This window comes from Gymnogyps californianus, chromosome 4, assembly GCF_018139145.2.
Source record: "Gymnogyps californianus isolate 813 chromosome 4, ASM1813914v2, whole genome shotgun sequence".
Lineage (NCBI taxonomy): Eukaryota > Metazoa > Chordata > Aves > Accipitriformes > Cathartidae > Gymnogyps > Gymnogyps californianus.
Window position 1 is genome coordinate 14,813,527 of NC_059474.1, and position 11,600 is coordinate 14,825,126.

The window sequence follows — 11,600 nt, forward strand, 5'->3', positions numbered from 1 at the left end:
TCGTATCTAGTTATGCAGAAGAATTCAGCTACAGAGCTGAAACAATCTGTTTTACCACTTTATTAGTTTATTTAACTTTTATCTCGCTTGTCTTGTAAACATGGTTATTATTTTCAATTATGAGTTGCAGTGTCCAGTATTACAGGATTCCTATGGTTGAAACCTCTCAGAGCTTTGTTATTTGACTCCTGCTCCATCTAAACCACTGCTCTGTGTCAGGAAAATTGATATTTTCCTAACATCCGTCTTCAAGAGCATCTGGTTTGCAAAATGTGACGAGCAAAATATTTACACACACCCAGTTTTTCCCTATTTTTCTTAATTATTTTGACAAGAGTCCTCACTCCACCACTTGGATTTACATCACACTGTTCACTATTTTCAATGGGGATTAGTGAAATTTATGATACTGTTGATTTATAATGTATTACTGGGCTATTACCCGGGTCATCACTTACTATCGCCGTGCTCCAGCAGTGCCCAGCGCTCTGCCCCCCGCTTCCGCCTCGGCACCCGGGCACCGCCGCGGCGACCAGCCGGCCAGACTCGCTTTCCGACTGACCACGGGCTTGGCACGGCTATGCCAGCGACAGCGGCGCTGAACTCTGAAGGAGGCCGTTTCGGCTGCCCCTCCGCCTGCCAACTCCTTCGGCGCCCACACACGGCACCGCCGCCCCTCACGCCAACGGCCGCAACGGCCGCCGCTTCCCGCCCCCGCCCTGGCGTCACTGCCGGAGCGGCCCAAGATGGAGGCCGGCGTCAGCAGCGGAGACCCGCTCCCGAGGCTCAGGCGGCCTTTGCGGCGAGGGGCAGAGCCCCGCGACCCGCTGCTGCCGCAGCCGCCTTTCGGGGGCGGCGGGACGGCCGGTGGGTGGTGCCGAGGACGCGGAGATCCCGGCGGGAGGGGAGCGGGGCCAGGCTCTGCTAGGCGGGCGGTGTGACAGAAATGCCCGGGCGGGGAGCGGTGACAAGCAGCGTCTGCCGCAGCGCTGCCCCCGCGGCGGGAGCGGGGGAAGGGGACGGACCCTGCCCACGGCAGGAGTGAGGGGGCTCCTCGGGTGAACGGGCGCGTTGCCCTGCCGGTGGGATGCTGCCTGCTAGTATATTCCCTCAGGTGTCTGATCGTAACAGCGAGTTGGATGTGAAAAAGGAGACGTGAGTTGTGTAAAAGACTTGCAACCACGGATTTCTTGATGGGGATGAAGTGCTTAAATGCTCCAGACCCAAGCTCTAGTAGATGAGGAGAAATCTAGGAAATACTAGCAGAGCTGCTAGTACACTCAGCTGGTGATAATGCATGTGGAGGAGTCAGCGTACGTTACACTGCTGGAGGCACACAGGCCACCGATAACTTACAGTGATAAAGTTCAAAGTATGAAACATCAAAGGCACCTTTGACACCTTTTTTTGACAGTGTGTATAAGTATTGAGTGTGTTAGTTGGTTACTGCCGTGCACAAAAATATGCTTTCAAATCTGCTTGCTCTGTTGTTTTGCTTTCTCTAAAACAATATACGGTGATGAGGGAAAAAAGAAAAGATACTTTTCTGCATGATAGTTTTAGTTTATTTGCTGAAGGTATGCAGCGTGAATCAAGCTCGCTCCTGAAACTGAAGTTGAAAATTTGTGAAGTAACTGCCGTTGAGAACAAGAAAATTATTTATGCCTGAAATTGGTTTGCAAATATTAAAATTAACAAAAAGGATACAAATAAATTAGCAATTGGAAATACCAACCTCACTTTCTATATGCTAGATTAATAAAAATGCTTTAATAACACCAGGTAGTTTTTAATTAGTTAAATAACCCTTTCATAATCTAGTCAGCTTTTAATTTCCTAAAAGGGTACACAAACACAGTATGTGCTGGTTGTACTGCTTTATCGTTTTCTCAAAGGGTACCTTTCTTAGTCTGTTTTATTTCAGGAAATGTGCAGAGCTTCTTAGAATACTTCCTCTGTAATACAAAGTGTATCATACTGAGTATAATCATCTCCAAAGATAAATGAATTAAAAGGATAAAGCATCATGTTTTATGTAACTATAATCATACTCCATTTAATGACTGGCTTTAGTGCTATAATTATGTTCTTATTTACAGAAGACTCTACAGCTGTAGAGAAGAAGAGGAAGCCTCTTACCAGGCTGAATATTCATTCTGCATTCTGGATTTTGGCATCGATTGCTGTGACATACTACTTTGATTTTTTTAAAACTGTTAAAGAAACTATTCAAGCAGATAGGTAAGGTACCTTTTCTTACAAAGAAAGTTGTGTTTTCCTCCTTTGAACACTGTTTGTTACATTTGAACAGTGTTTTAAATCTTGGATAAACAAGATCTACAATAAGAATAGAGAGAGCTGGGACTGTTCAGCCTGGAGAAGAGAAGGCTCAGGGGGATCTTATCAAGGTATATAAATACCTGAAGGGAGGGTGCAAAGAAGATGGTGCCCAGTGACAGGACCAGAGGCAATGGGCACAAACTGAAACACAGGAGGTTCCCTCTGAACATCAGGAAACACTGTTTCACTGTGAGGGTGACTAAGCACTGGCACAGGTTGCCCAGGGAGGTCATAGAGTCTCCATCCTTGGAGATACTCAAAAGCTGTCTGTACACGGTCCTGGGCAACCGGCTCTAGGTGACCCTGCTTGAGCAGGGGGATTGGACCAGATGACCACCTAAGTCATCATTATTAAACTAATTTTTAAGTAAATACAATGCTTAAAATTTTGCTATAATTATTTTTTTTCTTTAGGCTCTACTGAGCCATCTGTGTACATGCAAAATTTGTTCTAACAGCAGGATGTTTTAATGCTGTACCTTCAAGTTTACACTTAAGTACAAGAAATTGCTGCCTGTTTTGTTGAAAGTGTTGGGGTTTTGATTTTATTTTACTCAAAAAAAGCTGAAATTAATCTTTAAATGTCAAAGTGAAGTTCATTTCTCTAGAAGTTCTCTAGACTTCTTTGAGTAGACCAGTGAAAGATTAGTGAAATAATTTCTATTTCTGTTCTATTTATTTTCTATTAAATTATTTTCAGTGGGATTGATGGATGTTAAATATTTTTATATAGCTTCACCTGGAAGTGCTTTTAAAACTTTCTCATTGTCATTGTCATTATTGTGTCAGTACGTGGAAGCTGAACAGGGCCTCACTCTTTGCTGTGAGGTTCTCTGGAGCTGCTCTTCCAGGCTGGTCTAGATACACCGTACATTCAGTTGGCTGTGGATACAAACTAGTGACTCCAGGATGTGAGCAAAGTTTTGGGTGGCCCCATCTGCTCCCTACAGGACCCTGTCTTCCTGCATTGCTTGTTTAGGTAGACTATGGCAACTGCTCTCTTAATGCAGATTTCTTAATTGGTAGTACTGAGGTACCAAAATAGCATATGATATTTGCTGTACCGTACTAGAGCAAATGTTACCTGAGTAGTTGATTACCCTTTGTAATTTAGTAATCAAACTATGGTAATAAGAATTCACTTTTTAAAATTTTTATTTGCTAAATATGCATTCAGATAAGTATAAGATTTTATTAAAGTGTATCTTCCTCCCAAGTTGTCTTTCCCATTTTACCATTGAGGTATATCCTCAAAGAGGCTCAAAAGTGCATCTTCCTAAATAATCACATACCCTGTGTTTTCTTGATTCTGAGTTTGAAATCCTGGATTTCTCTATGGTTTTCTTCAGCTGCTGTAAAGAAAAATCTTCATGCTTCTTGTCTGTTAAATTTGAGCGGTCATAAACTTGAAGCCTTATTAAAGCTTTCTGCAACATTTTTGTTGCACAAAAATCAGTAGTTAATTTATAGTGAGGAGCACAATTGCAGTGGAGCCTATTTTATTTCATTACTGACAAAGTATTTTTGGTGTGGTAGTATAGTAGATCACTGACAAGGTCTGTTGCATTGCATTTCCAAAATATTTGAGGGAAAAATAAATTGACAGGAATGTTGCATTGCAAAATTAAACTTAATTAGTTATGTATATTAGACAGCTTTAGAAGGACAAAAAATGTTTTGTAAAAGTAATTTAAGAAAAAACTACAGGAACTCTAGACCAATCTGTATAATTAACAGGTATTGTCTGTTCTGTTTCTAGACTAGAATGAAGATTAATGTGCAAACTGCAATGTGACTGTGCTTAACATGCTTTCCCCCCCCCCCACAGTTGGTGGTTTGCCTCTGGCAGTTGTTTATTGGCTGCATGTTTATCTGTTGCCTTTTACTGCATACTATATCTTGAGTGGTATTGTGGAATTGAGGACTACGATGCACAGTATCCAGCACTGATACCTATCACAACAGCTACCTTTATTGCAGCAGCAATTTGGTAAGTTTGAACACTGTGTACAAATTTCTGCTAAACCTGTGCAAGTCTAACTGTGTTAATGGGCTCATTTTATAAAAAGTGTAATTTCTCTAATTCTGCTAAGCGTATTGGTGACAATACCAGTTCTATGTAGCATAATTTCTTCCACTTTCAACATTCATCCACAAAGCAAGAGTTGCAACTGTCTAAAATGTATATTAAGTGTACTTGCAGATGTGCCGGATCTCTTCTGTCTTGAAAATTTATGGGAAAACTGAAGTCCTTAGCTTTGTTAGTGTAAATTGCTCATCTCTGACAACTATTTGTGAGGCTTACAAATTAAGACAAAGGTGTATTCTGTAGCTGAGAAAAAATTATGCCTGATCAGTTTCTAATACAGAGTTCTTCATTATCAAACAATCTATAAATAGCAAACATATACTGAAATTTATACTTCTAACTATTGTTACAGAGCTTTAAGGGTTTATATCTTGTCAGAGCATGGTACTTATAGTAAGAGCTACTTTATTTCTGAGATTATAGGAGTCAGAATTGAGCAAATGTGCATGTGAATGAAAAAATTGTATACGTGTGTGCCAGTATATTTATTTTCTCTCTGCATGAAAGCTGGTTCTCTCTTTAAGTTTTGATGTTGTATCTGAATAACGTCAGTCAGTATTTGTTGCAATTCTGGGAAAAAAAGGAAGACTGAAGAAGATAAAGGCTCCCTATAGTTTAGAATTAGTCAAATCTATAATCCTTGTAATTCAGTTGTAAAATAAGTTGGTTTTCCCCCTTTCTCTTCAGTTAATTCAAATCTGCTTGGCTGGAAGTACAAATGAAGGCTTTTCTCAGTTGCCATGTATGCCCATGGAAAAATCCAAGAGTAGTTAATTTTCAGGTGCTTCATATACAGGGATTCTGAAAGTAAAAGGTATCTTTACCCTTGATGGGACTGAGTGGACTTGCTCAGTGTAAAATCTGCAGCAGCAGCTACTGAAGTTCTAGGATGAGTTGTCACTAAACAAACAGTAAACTAAACTACCAATTTAATAAGTAGGTGCTGGGGTCTTTTCATTTTGTTTTCTCTCAAGTCGTAAAGAAACAAGTATTTTTCCAGGTTGAGTAATTTAAATCTCATTTCCTCTTGTGCCATATTTTCTTTGTGTGGCTGATATTTCCATAGTATGACAACTGAACTTATTAAAAACTTCCTGCTTTTATTCTCAGTTTCAACGTTGCCTTGTGGCCTGTCTGGTCGTTTATGACGCCTTTGTTGCTCTTCATTCAGTTTATGGGTGTTGTGATGCTTGTGTCACTCCTGGGATAAGTCCTTCAGGTAAATAATTAAATTGTTTAAGCACATAAAAATGTTTGTCTTGTTGCATGAACTGCTTTGTTAGACATTTAAGGATTGTAAGACCATTTAAGGATTCCTTCTCTATGTTTTGTGTACACTTTTAGAATATTGACATTATGTGGCATATAGAGTAACCGGAGAACATGCAAGTATCCTAAGGGGAAGAATATCCTTTTTCTCTTCTCTAAGATTCTGTTCTAGACAGTGAAAAGAAGCAATTAGTGAGAATGGATGGTTTGGGGGAGTACAGGCCAAATACCTGCAGCTTTTACCCAGACTGGGAAAACTTCTTAGTGAAGTTGCTTGAGCTGATAGTAAAGGGGAGAAGCTATTAACATCTATATGCAACTGTCTTCTCTATTTTTTTTTTTTAATTCAAATTCTTTGTCTTATCTTTGTCTTTAAGTATGCTGTTTTCATTTTCTGTGATGAACAGTCAGGTTCAACCTGCTATCTAGAAAACTGCCAGATATCATAAGTAATTTGTTCTTTCTAAAAAACAACCTTTCAAAGGCAAAACCAGGTATTTTGTTGACTTGAAAAATTCATTCTCAATAACTGCCATGTTGAAAAGTGGTTCTCGCATCTTTTGTTAGGATGTACTATTCAGATGAATCCTGTGAAACTGAAAAAGCTTAAGGAAGACATCAAAGACCGCTCAGTAAATAGAGTAAGGGATGTCCCCTGTATCACAGGTGTCTACATCATCCTGTGAAGTGACTTCTTCAGCAGGTCTTGTTTGCTGTACTTCTCAGGGGAATGTGGGGAAGCCTGTTTGGTTTTGCTTTCCTTCACAAATCCTTTCCATTGAGGAAGTCCCCCAGCATTTTTATGAGTGCAGCAAGAAGAATGAGACAGTGCTGGATTTTGTGTGTAGCCTCTTGTAGTGCCAGACTTGTAGGCAAAAAATATTTAATGGCTGGGACATTGAAACATAGCTTTTGTTTGCATAAACAAACTGAAACTAGTGTTGCATTTTTCCCCCTATTTTCTAGATATCAACAAACCTGATTTTTTTTAAGGAGGTAATTAACTTAGGTCATACTCTGAGAACACCTATAGACTTCTGAAAAATATAATACTTAGTTCAGAACCTCTTTACTCTATTATGGGAGCTTCAGTCACACTGGTTAATACAAACTTCTTCAAATCATGTTTGTTCATTCTGTCATTAGCTATGTTCTGTCTGAGCACTGGAAGGATCTGGGAAAAGGACTCATTCCAGTGTGTTAGAGCTGATTGTATTAACAGACTGAAACAACCATTCTGCATTAATTTGTACTTAGAAAGTAAGAAGTACAAGTGAATTACAGATATCCTGAACAGCTGAACCTTATGAAAACATTATGGTTTTCTATGTGAACAGCCAAGTAAATTCTGTTACACAAAATTTATTAATTCTGTATTAGGCCAAATAATTATCGGCCTAATAATTAGGGCCAAATTATTACTTGGTGATGCAAAATCATTAACTAATAAATATCGAATTAGTACAAGATACAGCTTGTGCAGTATATACAACCTTACAGCATTTTCGTTAAAGTTGGATTTGTTTTTTCTTTTCTTTCAGCTTCATGTGAAGGACTCAAGTAACTGTTGTCCTGCAAAGTGGATATCACTTTTGTTAACATTCCAGTACTTTTATTGTTTCTAATACTGCTTGTTTGCTCTAACTGATACTGTAATTCTTAGACTACCTGATTTATAAATCAAATGGCCATAACCATAGGTCAGCCAGTGGCTGGGAAAAAGCAACTGATTAGTGAATAATTGAAAGATAGATAGGTTTTACCTCTCTTAGTAACAAAAGCATTTCATCACTGCTTTGTAAAGCTTTTATTCATATTTCAATATTAAGCAGATGGGTAATAAGCCAGTTATATAGTCCTAAATCCTATTTGGGGACTCCAGAGGTCACTTGGTCCAACTTCCTGCTCAAAGCAGGTTGTTTGGTTTGAAAGTAATTGATATTTAATTCAAGTGGTGTGGGTTTTTAATACTATATTCTTTCCATTTGAATTGACAACTAAAATATTGTTATCTGGAGTCTGTGTGTGTGCTTGAAAACATACTCATAGATGACACAGGAGAGATTTCTTGATCTATTAAATTTCCAATGTTATGTGTGTTATCATGTAGGAAATATTTTATTACCTAATCTCTTGACTTCAGATCTGCTAGTGTTTGAAAAAAGATACGGATTGGGGTAAGGGCCTAGAAAGCTGGTTGATGTTTACGTCATTGTTAATTTGGCAGTGCCATCAGTGAAATAAATAGATTCTACTTGTGCTGATACAGTTTGTCCACAGCCAGAGATGGATGATCAAGCTGTCAACAACGAGCAATATAATGAACAATATTAACACTACACAAGAAATTAAGAGCACAAAGTAAATTCTTTTGATGTATGCACTATTTTTCAGTATTCAGGATGTTTTTCTTCTGTAAATTAACTTCATTCTTAGCAGTGCCTGTTAATGAAGTTGCCATTTTTCTTCCTCAGCAATAAAGAGGCTGGTATTAACTTAAATGGTATTAGTCATATGCAGTTGGGAAAATAAAATAACATTGTCTGTCTGTTCACCTTGGCTAAGCTACTGAAGTATCTGGAAACCTGGACACCATCTAGTTGCTACACCATTTTATATAGATCTTTGTGTCAAATACTTTCACATCCGCACCTTTTGGAAGATAGGAGAATGTAGAAGCTGGGTATCAAAACTTGTTAAAATTTACTCCTTGTGACCGTTGCTTGAAGTCTGGACTGTTAGAGGAGACTGTGTTCTTCATTCTGACTTTCAAATTCACATCATTGCTGAATACACAAGACATGAAATGTTTAGTAATAAAAAAGATAGGCATTGTCTTAAGCTGCTACTGTTTCATTGAGGAAAAAAGTTGCCATGGCTACGCAATACAAAGGATCAGTCAAACCAAAATAAAATACATTTAGCACTACTGTTAAGTAGCTTGTAGAGTAAGTTAACAGCTTGATTTGTTGAAATGTAATACTTAAGTTTTCCAAAACCAGTTGTACTTCACATCTTTAAAGGGCAAGTTGCTTATCTTTAGGTCTTCATCTTTTAACAAATTTTAACAATTTTACTTCTGCATACACAGGTACATTTAGGTAACTTTGTTTATTATGGTATTTAAAATGCAGTGTTGCTCAGGGATGGTAATTATAACTGTATTTTATTTGTCAGCTATATAAATGCTCTAGGTGTTTTAAGTTGCCTTGTACTCTTGAATTAAAATTACTATTTGCTACATGGTTTTTCAGATTTATTCTTCTGGACATCTTAATAAACTTTGTATAAAAGTGATCAATTATTGTTCAGTACTTAATTGTTTAACTGTCTAATTCCACTGTTCTTGTGGACTGCCTATTTTGCCTATAAAATAGATGTTCATGTAGATTTTAAATACTGTACTTGACTTGGAGTATGTTTGTCTTTCATGACCTCTCAGCTGGGTTTGTTGAAGGTGTAATACCATTCTGTTCACCTTTGGAGAGCTATTTGCCCTCTGACTACTTTTATGTCTTTTTCTGAAAATCCCGGGTAGATATGCTCGTTGTACAAAAGCCTGCAACGTCTTTCAGTAACAGTTATGAGTATCCAGTGCAATACTCATTCACTTACATGCTCAAAGGGAAGTAGTGGCGAATCTGGTAAGAATTTAAAACGATGTTTGCTGTAATTAGCAACCTGACAAAATGCTGCTACCACTTCCAGTTCTGTGAACTCCTTGCTTTTGTTATTTTCCGTACCACCAAATAACAAACTTGCAGCAAGAGAATAGAAAGAGGTATCTTAATAGTTTCCTGAAAACCATTATTAGGTGGTCAAAATCCCCACCTCTACCAAAGCTTGACTGTATTAGCTGGCTACAGACCACCATAGGTATTTTCTGTCTCCATTTACATTAATTTCATTTGAAGATGAGAATGTGTACCAGCACCAAGAGCTTTTCTTCACAGGTGACAAGGGATGCTCTAGAGTAATCTTGAAATAAAATAGCCTACCCAGTGAAGATTATTTATCGCAGTTACCCATAGAAGCTCTGTAAAATGAAAGCATCTTCCTTAGTTATTCTTTAAAGGTTACATTACATAAGATAAAAGTAGGACTTGGCATTTCCATAAGCTTCCGATAATGATAGATGTAGCTCTGAGCTAGAGGTGGTTGAGGCCTTAACTGTTTGACTAATTATGCTTTTTATTTATACTGCTGTTGTGGGCCAGACAGAAACATAGGCCTAACTTTCAGTTAAGTGCACTTTTCAAAAGGAAAATTTGTAGATGGCTTAAAATACCTGTTTCTTGAGAACAGGCCAAAATGAATAAAGGACATGAGCTATTACTTCCTTATGCTTACCTAAATAGGTGATTGTCCAGAATTCACTCATTCCACCCTTCTGCCATTTTGTTTTCCTTCCCTGCTCTTTCAGAGGAATGCGAACCTCAGAAATTTACATACAAGTTCAGAAATGTCCTTTAAGAAGAAAACCCTCTTTAATAATTTCTGGTTTCAGAAGAGAAAAAGCTTAAAACGTCTCTAAGTTTTGCCAGTGGAAGTGGAGTAGATACTGTCTTTTCATTTCTTCCATTTTTTTGATGTAGCTGAATTACTGGCTTATTTTCATGTGAGACATAGGTCACTCACTGTAAAAAACAATGCTTTGGATATATGATATGCTACCAACAGCCACAGCGTAAAAATGTAAGACCTGCCTGGCCAGAACAAGGACCAGTCTATCTTGGTATTTGGCCTCCAAGCTATGGCTAGGTACCTGAATACCTAGAATTAAGAGAATTTGTATTGTATGCAAACAAAATACCATTTAAAATATTTAGTGTTTTACACTAGGCTAAATTCCTCTCAACCCCTATAGGCAACCACCTGGTGCTCCAAATCTTGAGGTTTGTGTACCTTAATATCTTATGACCATAGGTCACTGTTACACCTAAGCAGTTTAAATAAAAAAAGGCCAATACTTAAAATGTGTATAAAAATTGGGAAAATGAATAAATAAGAAGTGGACTAAATCCTACAGAAGTCTTTGCTCCTTTGAGCTCAGTAGTTGCTACTCCAGCTAGCAATCACTGTAATACTCTGTTGTCAGAATGGGACTTACTAAAAAAATGAGGTAAATTACCGCCTTTGAAAGGTCTAGAAAATTCCTGAAACCCGAGGTTATTTTCTACCAATGGAAGTGCCAGTTGCCAAAAAGGTGGTGGACCGTGGGGCTCAGAGCATGAAGGCGCGGCGGGTGGTCCCATTTCCACCCCCGTGCGAAGGAGCTGCATCCCGGGCTGTTCGCTCCCTGGGCTGCGGGGCGGGCTCCATCGGCCCCGTCCTCGCTTCCTCTGAACATGTCCCACACGTTGGCTGTTCCTCGGCTTTCCAGCCAGCCATTAACGGTCAGGGGTGTTTTGTTCACCGCTCGCTATCTTTCCCGTCTCCCTATCTAGGGAACATGTTAAGCCGCACACGTCTCTGTCAACACGGACGTGAGCTCCGTGTCCCCCACCGCAACCAGCCGCGCAGGGCTCCGCTGCCCCTCTGCAAGGGACACGGCCACCTCCTGCCTCGTCTTCCGCTGAGTAACTTCTCCCTTACCCTAATCTCGACCCTACCTGTCGGCCGAGTCTAAGGCAAGACTCCCCTGCCCCACAAAGCCTCAGCAGCCTTCCCCCCCCCGGCAGCCCACCTTCCCCTTGGGGAGCTCGGGGCTCCCCCCGCCCCGGCAGCCGGGGACCCCCGGAGGCCCCCGCCCGGCGGGCAGCGGCTGCGGGCAGGCACGGCGAGGGCCGGCGGCCCCGCTCCGCCCCCGGCCGCCGATGGGGGACGGGCCAGCCGTCGGCCTCGGGGCTCCCCGGGGGAAGCGGGGCGGCCTGCTTGCAGCACCTGGCCGGCGGCGTGGGAG

The 11,600-nt window shown here is 40.1% G+C and overlaps 1 protein-coding gene across 1 annotated transcript; it reads left to right on the plus strand.

Annotated features, from left to right (window-relative positions):
- The first annotated feature begins 746 nt into the window (after positions 1 to 746).
- TMEM128 (transmembrane protein 128) lies at positions 747 to 9,058 on the plus strand. The gene is made up of 5 exons (XM_050895979.1): positions 747 to 867; positions 2,100 to 2,241; positions 4,169 to 4,330; positions 5,540 to 5,648; positions 7,240 to 9,058. The coding sequence occupies exons 1-4, from the start codon at positions 747 to 749 to the stop codon at positions 5,637 to 5,639; spliced, it is 525 nt and encodes a 174-aa protein (XP_050751936.1). The 3' UTR covers positions 5,640 to 5,648; positions 7,240 to 9,058.
- Positions 9,059 to 11,600: the final 2,542 nt, after the last annotated feature.